Here is a 16,150-nt window from a genome sequence, read left to right as displayed (position 1 = left end):
GCTTTCTTATTCATAACGTATTTTAAAGCGGTGCCATACTGCTGTAGCCTAGCTCTTGGCAGACGTAGAAGAAACATTATCTGTACAAAAAAAACCAACATCTTTATTTATCCCATCACATAACCATTACATTTTTAGTGTGTCAACTTGGCGACTTTCTTTGTCAAAAGTGACTACTGTCATATCTAACGACTTTTTCTGGTGTTTAAGTATTTTCTGGTGTTTTGGAGACTGACGTGAAAGTACGTAACGTTCTGACTGCAATTACTGTCCTCAACGATCAGCGGATTCTGATTCTACATCCACGGTCCCAGCTGCAGAGAGAACAGCAACACGTGACCAAGTCAAGACTTCAAATGAAACGCGCGTGCGCAAAGCTGCCGTTAAGTGTGTGCATCTCTCTGACATAAGCTTAACATTTAGGTACTATAGCTAGTTAGCTCATCATGTCTAAGTCTAAACACTACGCTCAAAAATACAGGAAGGATTGGGAATCAAACCCTGAATTCGAAGGCTGGTTGAAGCCATTTATTGGAAATTCTACAACACATAGGTGTGAGCAAGCTCTCTGATTGGTCAATAGGCGTGTTTGATTCCACGATCAAAGAACGGTCAAATAGAACGTGCCTTTTCACAACAAGTCAGTATCCCTCCGCGTCTGAGAAAAACGGTATACCCTTCGAACTGGAACAAGAAAGCAGCGGAGAAGTAACGGGGCAGAAACCCTCCTTTTTACGTTACGAAACAAACTTCCAAACATAATATGGAAACATTTAAGATTAACTTCAACCTCCGGGGGGGTCTTACTGTGGAGGACTGGATTGAGGAGTGCCTAGAAAAAAAAGCACCTAAACGACAACATGCAGAGCTACGTGAAGAGCAGGTAGACCAACTGGAAAAGTACCACAATTCAAAAGCTAACTGCAAACTGGAACAAGAAAGCAGCGGAGAAGTAGTGGTTTCCATAGCGACACACAGCCGTTACATTGTTACATTGTCTCTCGTTGGAAAATCGTTAGCTACAAAATGTCAGATTTTATAGTTATCATCTGGACAACAGAAAAATGTGGAGCAACGCGCTTTTTGCCGGTCCGGGACACGCCAAGCGGCCACTGGAGGAAAGCTCTTCCGTGAACACCACAGCACCAACTGCAAAAAAGTCTGGCATGGAGTTCATGAGTTGTTTCAAAAATTGCACGTTTAATGGCAGCATGAACATCCACCTTCATTCTGAAGCCAAAATGTTAAATATGTAAATAAATAAATAAATAGCCTAATTCAAGAATTGTTGTCAATAAATTGTTTTCAATAAATTGGTTAATAATATATTATTTACTATAATTATATCAATAACTGTAAGCGGGGAAGCAGGAGTGTTCGATTGATCGGCTCTCGTTACCAAGGGAACTACTTTATAGGAACTACTTTCTGACGGAGATTAACTCAAGCAGAAAGTGAAGGTTTGGGAGCAAATTAGCCCACATTATGAAATTATGTTACGATATTGTTGATTACAATGATAGTTTGTGTTATAGAATCGCAATCATACACTTGAGGCCGTTCTTTAACGTCATTATTGGTACTCCAGTACAGGCGTACGTACTGCCGCAGTACTGTCGTACCAATAATGACGTTAAAGAACGGCCTCTCGTGTATGATTGCTTAATTATACACGGGCATATTGCCTGTATTGTAAGGCTGATTTTTACGCCAAACTTAGTGATGTAAACAAACACATGAAAACTCAAAAACATACTCAAAAGGCAAAGCCTCATAACAGTTCCACCCAAAGTAAGCTGCAATTAATAAGTACAAAAACGGAGTCTGCAAAAATGGCTGAAGCCTCCACCATGGCCTCAGATGATGCAATCAAAGTAAGTCTGCTTTGATTGATTTGCAGTTTTGTGCATGTATGTTATCATTGTTGTAGTACTGTTATGAAAGTAACTCTTGTTAAATGTTTCATCGTAAGGCTGTTTATCCTAACGTGTATAATAATAATAATAATAATAATATTTTCCCCGTTTTCCTTTTTATTATTGTTCCAAAGCATTCACAATGAACACGTGTGTAAATGAACTGTCAAACTACGTCATCACTAGTGGACGAGGCATGTATCTGTGACTAGCCCATGGTGACTAGCCGATACAGCAAGTTCACACTTATTACAAACAACACAACTCCACAACAACCATGGCCTCAGATGATGCATTCAAAGTAGGATAAGTCTGCTTTGTTTCATTTGTAGTTGTGCGCGTGTATAATTTTGTTCGCACTGTTATAACAGTAACTCTAGTTAAATAATGAATTGTAAGGTATTCTGTGTAAAGTTGCTGGACTGTGTGTTTTTCTGTGATTCAGGTGTCTTCCCTGAGGGGGAAAGTGACCCTGATCACCGGGGCCAGCTCGGGCATCGGGGCCGGGACCAGCGTCCTGTTCGCCAGACTCGGAGCTCTGCTGGCTCTCAACGGCCGCGACGTGGACAACCTGAAGAAAATCTCCAAACAGTGTACCGACTGTGGAGCTGCCGAGGTAACTCATTCTGAACTGTGTGACCTAGAAAACGTTTAACCAGAGAACAGATATGGTGTCAAACTTCCGTTGAATTTAGAATAAATTGTGAACGGAAAGGTCTGAATGTGAAAAAAAAGATTTGACCATATTGTGATTTTGAAGTTTCCAAGGTATGGCATTTTGAGTTCTAATGCATTTCTGGATGAGCGTATTGTCCTCGAGTGCGTTTTAAATGTAGCAATATTAAGAAAAACTACCTTAGGGTAAACATCATTTCCATTCATTTTATGTCAAATTGGCAAAAGCAGCATGGTAGTAAATACTAGTAAGTAGCCTACCTAAAAAACAATACATACATTTCCATATGTTATACAGATACAATAACATTATACACATGCAAACATTGTGACTATCATCCTAAGATTGCTACCTTAGAACATAATGAAACATTGAGTGTTATTTAATGTGTTATTAGCCCTTGCTTGTCCCTGGAGACCTCACTGATGAAGAGGTGGTGAAGAAGACGGTGGAGCAAACTATCTCTCACTTTGGCCGGCTGGACGTCCTGGTGAACAGCGCTGGGATCCTGGCCATGGGCAGCATCGAGACAACTGACCTGGCTCAGTATGACAGGATCATGAACATCAATGTCAGGTAGGATATCACACACCTGACATCAGAGAGACATTTTAGTAACGGATATACAGCAGTACAGGGTGTGTAGTAGCTGGATGTTGGCTAAAGTGATGCGTGGATGTGTATCAAAAAGGATTTTGAATAGATAAATATGTTTAGTTTCAAAATTTGTAAACACAGAACTCGATATTTTCGACCAAGAAACACATTTTTGGAGCGGAAAGATAACGGAGAGGTACTTAATGGAAGTAAACAAAAGTGCATAACAAAACATTATGGTATAACACCAAATTATGAAATAACTTGACAAAATGCAATACATTTTCAATTCATTTTGTGACCAGCACTGCAATTAAAATAATGTTTCAACACTGATCCCATCACAGATGTTATTGTCCTTTCTAGACCTTGAAGACAGATGACTAGTAGTACTTACTTACTCCCCAACTTGAGATTTAGCAAAAAGTGTATATTTTACATTTTTAGTAAGAATGTCCCCTAACTTTTGATCCATCTTCCAGATCTGTATACCACCTGACTCAGCTTTGTGTGCCCCACCTGATCGAGACCAAAGGCTCCATCGTCAACGTGTCCAGTGTCAATGGGCAGAGATCAGTGGGTATTAAGCAGCTAGCCAAATGCTTTAAAACTAGTCCCGCTGCATATCATGTCTTTATGTTTATGATAATTGTGAAACATGTTCTCTTCATAGTTCCCTGGTGTGCTGGCCTATTGCATGTCCAAGTCAGCCATTGATCAGTTCACGAGCTGTACAGCGCTTGGTGAGTGAGACTGATTATATTCTGTATATTAGCCATTTTAGAATTTCCCAATATAAACATCATGACTCCATTTAATTTCAGAGCTGGCATCAAAGCAAGTCAGAGTGAATTCTGTGTGGTGAGTGAATGCAATTCATCCATAATATTTTGTGCCCTTTTCATATATTGTATACGATATCCTATGCATTTCTGATTTAAAAAGCATGGATATCACCCATTCTGTCTGAAATCAAATCTATGATGCACCATGTGTTGTGTCGCTTCCCCTGCGGCATCTCTTCAGCCCCGGTGTGATCATCACTGATGTCCACAAGAGAGCGGGACTGAATGAGGAGCAGTATGCCCAGGTAACACATCTAAACTGAGTGTTTCCTCTACAACACGTGTTCTTTCAGAGGTTCTGTGTTAGTCTCCATGTTTAGGTCCATCATATCCTAGCATCTGATTAGCACAGAGGACACATTTAGAAGTAAGTCTTCACTGAATAGTTTAAAGCATCATTTATTACAAAATTATTCAAATTCTAAAATGTTTAAATGCCACGTTTTTTTTCCTTCTGCACAGTTGCAGATAAATATTAGGCTACAGTGATATTTTTAGTTAAAATATATTTGTTGAATTTGACTTCAGTGGCTGTATAGGATTTATTTTGATATTTTACATAACTCTAAAACATTGTAAAGTTAAAATGTCTAAACATATTAAAACAGTTACAATACATTCTCCATATTTTCGCACCCTAAGAGACATTTGCTGACAAGTTATATTCATTAAAGGAAGTTGATTCAATTGAAAACTTGTAATCAGATGAAACACTTCCAACAGAATTGAAGCTGCATTGAAGCATCTCAATAGAAGCTTTCATTTAAAAGGAAAGCCGATAACAGCCCGAATTGTAAATCAATCAGCCGTGAACAGTAACACTTAGTGTCTGTCTATCTCTTTCATCACCAGTTTCTAGCGAAGTGTAAGCAGACCCATGCCCTGGGCCGCCCGGGGGAGGTGGAGGAAGTGGCCCACGCCATCGCCTTCCTGGCGTCCGATGCTGCCAGCTTCATCACTGGAGTCAACCTTCCTGTTGACGGGGGCCGCCATGCCATGTGCCCCCGATAGGGTCATGCATGTTGAGATACAGCAGTCTGATAATATATTGCTTTCAACCTACAAGTCTGCCTGTGCTTTGTACCAAGAATCCCCGCATTGCCACTAAAACTGATGGAAAAACAAGGCATTACTTCAAGGACACAATGTTTCCCTCTGTTTGCAGAGGCGGCTGCTGTCTGGGTTTCACAGGTCCAGGTGTGAAATGAATAGAAGGAAGCTAAAAAGCACTGCCACAAGTAGGCAGTTTAAATGCATTTTATTCCGTTCCTTTGCTATGAAGCTTTCTTTGACAGAAACAAATGGAAAGCTGCTTATAAACAAATGTTTCAGAATTTTTATTGAATTACCTGTGGAGTCATTAGACTTCATAAACGCAGCATAAAGTGTGTGTACAGAGCAAACACTGTGAGCCATGGTAGTGTTGTGTATTGTTGGAAATCCTCTGAGCTTATAGATTGGTGGCAACAACCACCATTGCTGCACCTCTGAGTGAGAAATGCATAAACACGTTTGTTAATATCCTACAATACAGTTGATTGTCTCGAACCAGTCATTAGAAAAACGTACAGACCGAACAAATCTTTAAAGCTCCTAATGTGACGTTGATGCCTTGTTTTGAACTGGAAAGCTAATCAGAATTTAAAAAGAATACACTGTAGCTAATAACAAGTGGCATAATTGACAGTTACAAAAACTTAACTTATAGAGTCAGACTCAGTGTCAGACAGTACAAAGAATATTGGAAATGTTAAAATACTACCGTAACAATATCATTTAATGAATTTAGTCTTCCCTTCTTTTCTTAAAGCACAAACAAAGCTTTGCTGAAGAGTTTATCACCCGAGTGTCACCTCTGTGTCACCCCAGATGATATCAGGTAACGTCTCGGTTGCCGCGAGATGAGACGCGCCGTTCGAGGTAGCATCAACACACTGTTCTCGCTTCACACTGTGGAAGGCTTCGATCCATTTTGAGTGGAGTGAGGATATTTTTTTAAACGGGGGGTGTCTCAGCACTAGACAGTTTTCAAAAAGACTTACCTGGAGACAGTGTCTGAGGCACGCCGTATACCTGAAAGAGTGATGCCCATACTGTATATTCCCAAGGGTGTGGAACAATAACCATTGCACTTTATATTACAATATACAGTACATATACATGTATAAATAATACTTAAACATTACAAAAGGAATCATTGCATCTGCTGTTCAATATTTCTGTACAGATCTCTTAGATATTTTCAAAATCAGGACTCAGGCCGTGAAGAAAATATGATACAACATGGCCTGAGATGACAGCAAGACATATTACTTCCCACCAAAATAGTACATTCAGGTCTTGTATCACAAACAAGTCTCTGAGAAAGAAAGCTTATTGTTTTCCATAGGCTGCTGATGATGCTAGAAGTCTGCATTTTCAACGGGCCTTCTCGCTCCGACCCCCCCTCCTGTTTCTGCAGTCCAAGCATATTTTGCGGAGAGAAAATTGGGGGTCTGTTGTTCCGGGAAACCACAGAAGAAAGATCAGTTTCCCCCCCCCCCTCCATCCTCCTCTATGCAGTCCCTCCTTTGAGGAGCTCCCCCCCTCATGGCCTCATAAGAAGCACACGGGTCCGACCTCCAGGTGATAGCGAGCGCCGCCATCTGCTGTCGGCAGGTTCAACACGTCCACGATGGGGAGTAAGTTCGGGTCCTGGCTTTGAAAGATAAACTGGGTCTGATGCCAGCGGCCATCTTTGATCTGAAAGTGAGATGTCAGAGTGTAATGATGTAGAAGACAACATAATATTCTTTTGTCATAATGATTTATTAAGACTTTTTTGGTGCAACATCTTTAGCCAAGATTTCTGCATCCAACCCCGATACAATGGAGGTGAATCTGGAATTGTATTTTTGCAGCAATAAAAAAGAAAGAGAAAAAAAAAGCAATCAACAGCAGATTTGCCCTTCAACAATGTCCCAGCCACTCTGAATAATCCCCAGACCTTATTGTGCAACTTTTAGGAAATACTCCCCTCCAAAAACGCTGACATCTGTGGTTTAGTCAAAGTATCACGTCGAGCAGCCACACTGTATTGGGTTGGAGGCAGACCTAAGCCTTCCCAAATATTTGTGTCACTGCATCCGGGTCAAATTAAAATATAATGTATAATATTTGTGTCTTTGACATTAGCGCTGCTTTGTAGCCACCGACGCTGGTTATCAACGCAGTAAATCAACCCAGGGTTTCTCTGTCCGGGCTGAGAGCGCGTTCAACATTTGACCAATCACAAACATGGACAAGCGTGATGACAGCGCAACGTCATACTTCATTAATGAAAATGAAACTATAATATTAGACAAATATGAAGAAGTTCAACTTTAAACATCCATGACTTAAACACTTTATCCAGGATAAAAGCAACATAACATGCAAGGTGAATACAGAACAGCTGGTTAACAAATAAATAAACTACCGAATGCGTAGGCTAGATGAACAGGTTTATGATATCACTGCCTCATCTAAGACAGGAGTAATCTGACTTAATAATTAACATAATTACATTTGAGTTGAGTGTTTCGTCAACTTAATGTGTTGCTTAAAATAATACTTCTGCATACAGTAGGCTATGTGACACTGTAAGTGTTGCACGGCCTGATACGGCTCGAGAAGCTGACTCAGATAAGGAAATATTTGATATATTATGATATTATATGATCGATGATGTGATATGAATGATAAGTGCGACACGTCGGCGTCTTCCCTGCATACGGCAGTTGTTCTGTATTTCCTCTATCCTGTAATATGACTTGATAGATTTAAACTCCGCACACTGAGCTCTGATTGGTCAGCAGGCGGTGCTTTCACTGAGAGTTGATCTCGGTTGATCTCTTTTCTATAGACGCCGGAGGCGGGCAGCGTAAAAAAAGTAAAAAAAGTGATTTAGCCTTCCCAAACCTGAGCCTCACGCGCCGCCTATGACAACAAACAGAACCCTCTGCAGGGCTTGTTCAAAAAAGTTAGTGTGAAGAAATGCTTTCTTTGGGGCATGTATGGAGCTAGCACAAGAATATGACTAGCAATGTTGGCATAAAGGCTAAAGGCAGAGAAACAGCTTGTAAGGTTCACTCAAAAGTTGATGCTGAATTTAAATACATAGTTGACAGTTACTGTTTCACAATTGTTTAATCAAGGCACAATCACATATAAAAATGATGTTTTGGTTTTGTACTGTATTCTGGCCTGTTAGACTTTTAGACTTCTTGCCAGAATACACAATGTCTCTATCTAGCTTAGCAAAACGATTTCCTTGTACGATGTGAGGGTCTAAGGATAGAGGGTGTCGTTTTTCTCATACTGATATTCTGAACAATCTGTGCTGTTGTATTTGCTGTAAAGTGTCTCTACTGTAGGCTATTTTTATTATATGTACAGCACTTTGGCTCCACCAAAAATCGTTTATAAATGTGCTATATAAATAAAACTTGATTTGATTTGAAAACAAACATGGACTTAACTCCTCATGAAAACTGTTTTGTTATATCCAAAAAAAACGTTGTATGAATGAAACAATCAGGATACATGGTCAGGAGTTTAAGGTGTGCTGGAAGGCAGATTTTGGAGATTCTAGACAGAGCCTAGGCTAGCTGTTTTCCATGGCTTTTAGTCTTTATGCTAAGCTAATCGCCCACTGGTTAAAGCTCCATTCTTAACCGGTTCCCTGTGGAGTTTCTGACTTCTTGAAGTGGCTTCAAGGAGCAGTTTCTCTACATATGGTCCATGTTTTGCTCGTATTGTGCACATGTACGCATCTCTGTGAAATAATACATATTCCAGCCGCTGATCTATGGAAACTCAGGACTTTGTTTGACTGATCTGGTATAGAGCTTCTCATCTAACCCTCAGCAAGAATGGCAGAATGTTTATCTTCTCAAAATGTTGAAATCAGTGCTCACCCAGCAGTCGTCCCTGGGTATGAGCGGCTCTAGAAGGTCCCCGGCCTGAATCTTCTCCCCCGTCCAGGCCTTGAAGCTCACAGATCTGGAGGAGGGTTGCAGTGAGGGTCCTGCTGCCCACACAGGAGTGTTCAGGCAGTGGATGGTGATGTGCTGCACCGCCTCTGTGCTCAAGAGGTGGATGAAGTTCATCTGGATACGACCCACTCCTGTCTCCAACTGTAAAGCAAGAATTGGTGTCTCTGAAGTAATCATAGTTTGGAAAAACAGGCCCATCTTAAAAAAAAAAATCCAGACAAACTATATAATACAACTACAATTGTGTATTGAATTACAAAACGTTACATCTGGATCACAGATTGTGACCTTATTATTTGATTTGTAAACAGTTCATGCAGGCATTGAGTCAGTCTGCATTTCTGTGCTGTGATGTTTTATTCAGTTTGAATCTTAGGTAAATCTCAAAATCAAAAACAATAAAAGGAGAGATGAAGTTTTTTGCCAGCAGGGCTTGCCTTTCATTGCAATAATTCTCTTTTACAAAAGAGCTACAGTGTACATTGTCAGAAAATGACCAGCTGTGCACCTTATTATATCACATTAAACTATTCTCTTATTTTCTTTGAGAACATTCTGTGTCCACACAAGCATTCATCATTTACACAATCATCCACTTCCTGCATGAAAAGCTCCCAAATTGATCTTGTCTTCATTTACGTAATACACCTTTACATTATACTGGGTGTCATGTTTATCTGAAGCAAATGGCTGAACTCTGAAAGGATCCACACCTTGGACACAGTGAACGGTTTCAGGCAGGTCTGTCCTCCAGCTGTGAAGTTGCACATCACCTCTATAGTGTCCGCAGCGCAGCCCAGGTTGGGGTCGATCCAGTAAGTGCCTGTCAGAGAGCAGCAGAGGAGGAAACAACTTAAATAATGAGAGGAGAATATAAATGTGTGCAGGAATGACTAAGCAGTTTAAAGGGTCCCCTCACCATCGTGCAGCCTCTGCTCACAGTTGTACAGGTCTCTGCAGATGCGTGCTGGGTTGTCCCGGGTCCCCAGAGGGTTCTTCAGACTCTGGATCAGGGTGCTGAGGTGCTGCAGGGTCTTGAAGATCTCTGTACCCTGGTCTAACATGGGCATCTCCACGCTCTGATTGGATAGAAATATTGGCATAGTTGACATGTGATTTGTAAAACGTTCTTATTCTGTATGAGATCAGACAACCTTTTTTAGCGGTTTAATAATACCCATCAGCATGGACCACAACTTTGCATTGAAACAGATATAGGCCTATATTACTGATGTATGAACATGTAGTTATGTTACTGAACACTTGTGTTATTATTGAAAGCAAATAAAACATTTTATTGATTTAACATTACAATCGCATCAGAAATGCTGAATACAAATATAAGGTTTCTGTTTTGAATTAATAGAATAAATGTATTAATAAGATAATACACATGAGAACACAGCCATAGCATAGATTCTCTGTCAAAATCAGCATGGGAGGCGTAGATACAGCTGCGTACATGCAGAATCTGGATTCTCTCAGATATAGATTTCAGATTCAGCCTCTTGATTTTTTACCATCTTGCGATTTGTTGTGAGGTTATTGATTAACATTGACGTGAGCTACATGTCAAATTGAATTGCAGCAGGGAGTGGCTGACCATTAATAATAATAATAATGGATTACATTTTGTATTTAGAGCGCTTTTACAGGTGCTCAAAGCGCTTTACACATATTAGACATGTCAATCAATCAATGTTTATTTATATAGCCCAATATCACAAATGTTACATTTGTCTCAGTGGACTTCACAGTTTGTACAGAATATCAGTATGACAATACGACACCCTCTGTCCTTAGACCCTCACATCGTACAAGGAAAAACTTCCAGAGAAAACCCACAGTTTAAAGGGAAAAATGGGAGAAACCTCAGGGAGAGCAACAGAGGAGGGATCCCTCTCCCAGGACGGGCAGACGTGCAATAGATGTCGTGTGTAAATATCAATACTGTGGACATTACCCACAGGAGCAAATGCGGGTAGAGTGTCTTGCCCAAGGACACAACGGCCTGACGCAGTGACCATTGTTTTGTTTTGAGAAAATACACAGACACAACTCAGGCTTTACTAAAAAAATATAATCTTCAGACACCAAAAGTTAAACCCATTAAGGCCCCAACGATCAAAAGTGATTATTTGCAATGAGCAGTTTTCCACAGGACTAACCTCTGGCCTCAGTGCAGCATGGGAATCGATGATGACTTGAAAGGTGGCACCGAGAGCCTCATTTCTCTACCAAAGAAGACAGCAAGGCAATAAGGTTACCGCAACATTTGTACTCTTCAGTTTGTTCCATAACATTTCATTATTCCCCAAACCCTGGCTCGACTATAAAGAGAAACATACTTACAAGTAAATGGGCAGAGCTTGGAAGACCCTGTAAACAAAGAGTTTATTGGTTGCGTTTTGTGCACCAAGAAAACTGAGACTTTTGTGTTGGCACTTTTAGCAACAGCCACCCAGTGTATTTCTGTTCACAAAACAGATCTGTAAATCCTAATCTTCCCTGTTAGTGGTAGGTTTTGCCACACTAATCAAATATGGAGATATTCACAGGAAATGAGGCATGAATGCACAGGAAATGAGGCATGTCAAATGCAGAGAGGAAAAGCCGCTGGCTAACATCTTTTTGAATCAGCTCACAGTGGAAAACGAGCAGGTCTGTAACTAGTTAGATTTGATTATGTGCATGCACGTCCTGTGCATATCATCCAATCCACTTCACATTTGGCGGGTGCATTGCTGTGGACCCGAGGGGGTACTTTGTTAAAGTTATTGCAACTTTTGAAATGGAGCACGTTCAATATTAATAAACTTTGAGATTGGGGGTGCCTCGGGGCTCTGTGGAGTCGTGCATGTCATCAGTAGCAGACCACATCTCATTGCCTGCAGTTCACATATGAAGCTAAATGCTGGATAACTAAAGTGAATGGCCAAATTCTTTAATCTATAACCACGGTGATTATGTCGAAGCAATCGACCAATATGCCTATTTGGAAATGCATCTTCCAAGCGTATTACATCAGTGCTATCAATACGATCATAACCAAACTTTAGTCATGTCTCACCGGTGTTTCTCAGTTGCTGCGATGGTGGTGTGTAATCCCAACTCATCATGTCATGGCTTGTCAGGTCAGGACTGAGGAACATGTTTTGTACGGTTACTGCACTATTTTCCCAATAACATAACTTTGCTCACAGTTTAACTACAGTTGTAATGCAGACATTACTTTCTCCTTTTCAAATAATTTCCCAGCAGACTAGATTCTGCACCCACAGCCAAGTCGTTTTCAATTTGATTTTGGTATCTGAATGATTTGTACATTTTGACTTAAATGAATACACAGTAGAGTCAAACCATGTCTGTTCGGCGCACTCTAACAGACTGATAATCAATCAGTGAGCACCAGTCTTTTCCCCTCTGCTCTCCTTGATCTTGATTTTTAGAAACATGTTTTAAAAAATACTATTAACTATTATTCTTTCTCCACGTTTAGACACTAAAATCTAGACCAGATTACTGTGAATGAAAGTGTGATTTATACAGAATGTAACACTTACTGGTGGTCCGGGTGGTCCACGAGGGCCAGCAAATCCCTGAAAAATGGCATCACCACGTTAGCCTTAAAATGATTAAGAAGTTTGCCTTTATTGAAGATGATAAAGTGGTTCATTTGTTTCTTCTTCTCAGCCTGTGCAAAGAATAGAGATTAAGCTACAAAGGTGAATTATTACTCACCCCTGGTCCTTGCAACCCCTGTTAGAGATGAAAGGAAAAAAGTAATCAATGTCAGAGGACAATCCTGCAATAATAGAATAATATCCGGTGTTCTCTCAAACTCATTCTATCATGCACAGTGTTACGCCATCTTTGTGCTACCAAGTCAATACACAGTCTTTACCTATTGTGTGTTGAAATGCCCTCTTGCTTTTCTTTGCAGAACTACACTCAGGAATCCTATTTCTACACAGTAAATCCTATTTTCACGCCGCAAACTCATACATAAATGTTGGTGTTTTGGGAGTGAGCTTGTGAAATCTGCCTGTGTATGAGCGTACAACAAACACACAAAAAGAAGCTTGAGATGAGCATGCAGCCCACATTTATCACCCTGACAGGAGTTCCACAGCAGCTAAGTGTCACTGTGAGTGTAGCAACAAACAGTGAAGTACAATAGGAAATGAAAAGTGCTGAGGGGCAAAGGAGTGGCGTGCCGTCTCCATACTAAGTATCCTATCCTGTGCTCACGGTACAGACAAAAAGGATTCATCAAAAAGGCGCCACGCACCGTCTCCCCCCGACTTCCTTTGTCACCCTTGGGTCCCTGATGGAGAGAAAGGAGACAGAGGATCACTCCATCACTGCCAAAACGCAGCGAGAAGTCACATAAAGTTTGGCAGATAGGATGAGATATGAGGTACATACAGGATGACCGCTGGGGCCAATGATGCCAACGGGGCCCAGAGCTCCCTCCATACCCTGGGAAGCAGAGCCATGTTAGAGACTGACGACACGTATGATGGAGCATCAGGCGGAGCTCTGCTTATTTTTCATGGCAAGTGTGCAATTTGTGAGAGTTCAGAGCACTGGGATTGGCTGAAATGTTGCGGAGAGTTACCAAACTAACATTAATCTTCATCTTACCAACAAACCACGCGGGCCTTTTGGTCCCTGTATCCCCGCGGGGCCAATGTAGCCCATGGGTCCCTGGAAAGACAAATAGCTGTTATTTATAGAAGTGGATCAGATGCGGTAGGTTTAAAGGTTGAACCAATATTGAATAATCGATAACCTTTGTTGACCTCTATTGGCAACAAGTTGGATTCATACATTGATAAATGTCTCTCTGTATAGCTAGTGGCACCATGTTGAATGGTAAAACAGCAGAGACGTCTACTGTTCCTCTAATGGTGACTAAGCGGTGGCTCTGAGAACAACTACAAACTTTACTAAATGCTAATGCTAATTGTCACAGTGCATTTTTTGGGGGCAGTAAACAGAAAGTAAATGTAAATTAGTATTGAAAATAAATACAATACTTTGATAGACGCTGGTCAAAATCCAACTTAGGACTGCCAAATAAATTTGTTTTTGTTTTTTAGGTTTTTCTGCAGTTATCCATCTGTAAAACATGTACTATTTATTTGTAATAGCTGTGCACTTAATTTCCTGTGTGTGTCACATTGTGATTATGAGCACACTCAAAGAATACGTCGGTGTAGAATGCATACAGACTATTAATCTATTTTTTTGTCACTTTTCAGGTGTGAAAAGATTGCAAAGTAAGTGTAGAGGAAACTTCTGTGTAGCAATGCAGTGGGAGTCACCGACTCAGGAAGGAGACACGGTTTTACACACATTTAGAATAGGATTGGGACACAGAATAACATTGTACATAAAATGTATATTATATTTTTTTCCGCAAGACTGGGCCTATTATAATTATTGATCGATATACGGACATTTCTATTAGTCATTTCCATTTTGCAAAAGGATTTATAAAAAAAAACGTAATATGAAAGAACGTGCTCACCTATTAAAGGAACATTTGTTGCAACACCAACAGATTTGTGCTCAGTAAATTACTTAATCAATAAACAAGTCTCTTATTAATTGGCTTATCCTTTCAGTACTACATGCTTGGTTTAAGGTGAGGTTGTAGCTATTTAACAAATGACAGATCATTTAGTTTGCTCTGAGCCGGACTGAGCCTGTTAACTCTCAGGAGGGGGAACTGACACTTAGTCATCCGTCTTCTCCTCCTCAATTGTGCCCTGTTTTATGAGCGCTGTAAAACCAATCCTTAACATTGTGCTCCAACGGCTTGTTGGAGCTCCTGCCCCCCCTCCCTGTGAGCCCAGTGGCCGTCTGCGAGACAGCGAGACACAGCGAAACCCAGCCCGAAACCAGCCTGAAATCAGCCCGAGCACACACACACACACACACCCGCAGTGTAACGGCTCCGCGGATTGGTCCAAATGGCTGGTTTCGGGCTGGGTTTTGCTGTGTCTCGCTGTCTCGCAGACGACCACTGGGCTCATAGGGAGGGGGGGGGGGGGGGGGGGGGGGGGGCAGGAGCTCCAACAAGCCGTGTAGGACAGAGAGTGAATACACATACTATACAGAGATGCTGTATGAGAAACCAATGTGAGTTTGGAAAATTGCACAATATAAATCTATTTTAGTATACCTCGTTACGCCACTATACCCAAATACATCACTGTACCCAGGAAGAAAAAGATAAATCTCCAACGAGGCGTTCTGGGGCAGCATAGACAGGTCTTTTCTGTGTTAGAGTTTTACTCGCTACAGGGTGTACTCTGAGGGTTTGTGACTCTGCAGACCATTTACATGCAGAAAAAGCTACATAACACACAAGGGGACGGGTAATAACCGGAAAAGCATGACATGGGACCTTTAAGATACATGTGCTATAGGTTTAAAAGTACTGTAAAACACGGTTTGCAGCAGCGGAGTGCTTTTATCTTAATAGAACATTTGCAAAAGAAAAAAGGATGAATGTAATCATTGAAAGTGATAAATGGTAAAGTTTTACAAGAAACTTGTGTTAATAACGTAACATCTCCCCTCATCTACAAAGAGGTAAATGTTTTTGCTGTTCGACCATTTAACATCACTCCAGGACTTGAGATGTTTAAACACTTTGTTTCAGAGTCTGCACTTTTGTCTGATGACTTTCCTCTAATTATCCCTCCTCATTGTTTCTGAGTAATAACAGTTACTATAAACCTAGCACTAACACAGAGCTCATCTGCTCCACACTGCAGTTCAACTCCCACAGTAGGGAAGACATCACCCTCTGGGTTTTAAATGAAAGAATGAGACTCCAGGAAAGCCTGTTCGGTTTCTTCAGCTGGCAATAATCTATAGTGCAGCAGTGTTGTAAGTAAAGCAGACTCGCAGTGTAGCAGATGTTATCCTAGGGCATGTTATAGTAATACATAACAGCTTTCATATCAATTTTTACTGAAGACAATATAACTTAATGTACCTCCAGACAATTTTGAGGTTCAAACTTCACAAAAACACTGCACAAAGATGAGTTAGAGTCAGAAATGACTTTTGGTCATTTTACTG

The 16,150-nt window shown here is 40.8% G+C and overlaps 2 protein-coding genes across 7 annotated transcripts in view; one reads left to right on the top strand and one right to left on the bottom strand.

Annotated features, from left to right (window-relative positions):
- The first annotated feature begins 662 nt into the window (after positions 1-662).
- Positions 663-5,558, top strand: zgc:101858 (uncharacterized protein LOC449555 homolog). 3 transcript variants are annotated; one of them, XM_034225272.1, is made up of 9 exons: positions 679-1,874; positions 2,051-2,217; positions 2,362-2,532; positions 2,990-3,168; positions 3,672-3,765; positions 3,863-3,932; positions 4,014-4,050; positions 4,216-4,279; positions 4,887-5,558. In XM_034225272.1, exons 2-9 carry the CDS (start codon positions 2,194-2,196, stop codon positions 5,043-5,045), a joined length of 798 nt encoding a protein of 265 aa, XP_034081163.1. In that variant the 5' UTR covers positions 679-1,874; positions 2,051-2,193; the 3' UTR covers positions 5,046-5,558. The 3 variants fall into 3 exon arrangements, with proteins under 3 accessions (XP_034081162.1, XP_034081163.1, XP_034081161.1); XM_034225271.1 differs by lacking the exon at positions 2,051-2,217 and having other exon boundaries at positions 663-883; XM_034225270.1 differs by lacking the exon at positions 2,051-2,217.
- Positions 5,348-16,150, bottom strand: part of col27a1b (collagen, type XXVII, alpha 1b) — an 82,831-nt gene continuing 72,028 nt past the window's right edge. For all 4 annotated transcript variants that reach the window (XM_034225265.1, XM_034225267.1, XM_034225266.1 and 1 more), the window contains 11 exons: positions 13,697-13,759; positions 13,478-13,531; positions 13,341-13,376; positions 12,791-12,808; positions 12,613-12,648; positions 11,402-11,428; positions 11,218-11,283; positions 9,969-10,128; positions 9,763-9,872; positions 8,972-9,190; positions 5,348-6,776 (listed from right to left, as the gene is read on the bottom strand). In XM_034225265.1, the coding sequence (XP_034081156.1) occupies positions 6,630-6,776; positions 8,972-9,190; positions 9,763-9,872; positions 9,969-10,128; positions 11,218-11,283; positions 11,402-11,428; positions 12,613-12,648; positions 12,791-12,808; positions 13,341-13,376; positions 13,478-13,531; positions 13,697-13,759 (936 nt within the window). In that variant the 3' untranslated portion in view covers positions 5,348-6,629. The remainder of the gene's footprint in view (positions 6,777-8,971; positions 9,191-9,762; positions 9,873-9,968; positions 10,129-11,217; positions 11,284-11,401; positions 11,429-12,612; positions 12,649-12,790; positions 12,809-13,340; positions 13,377-13,477; positions 13,532-13,696; positions 13,760-16,150) is intronic.

The sequence above is a fragment of the Gymnodraco acuticeps genome, unplaced genomic scaffold (assembly GCF_902827175.1).
Source record: "Gymnodraco acuticeps unplaced genomic scaffold, fGymAcu1.1, whole genome shotgun sequence".
In the NCBI taxonomy this organism is placed as follows: Eukaryota; Metazoa; Chordata; class Actinopteri; order Perciformes; family Bathydraconidae; genus Gymnodraco; species Gymnodraco acuticeps.
Note: the sequence above shows the minus strand (reverse complement) of the source record. Positions and strands in the feature narration are given on the sequence as shown.

Excerpts from the sequence above, each read along its gene's own strand:
- zgc:101858 (XM_034225270.1), top strand. The coding sequence starts at position 1,737 with ATGAAAACTCAAAAACATACTCAAAAGGCAAAGCCTCATAACAGTTCC. Across the intron at positions 1,875-2,361 it reads CCTCAGATGATGCAATCAAA|GTGTCTTCCCTGAGGGGGAA; the intron begins GTAAGTCTGCTT and ends TCTGTGATTCAG. Across the intron at positions 3,169-3,671 it reads ATCATGAACATCAATGTCAG|ATCTGTATACCACCTGACTC; the intron begins GTAGGATATCAC and ends TCCATCTTCCAG.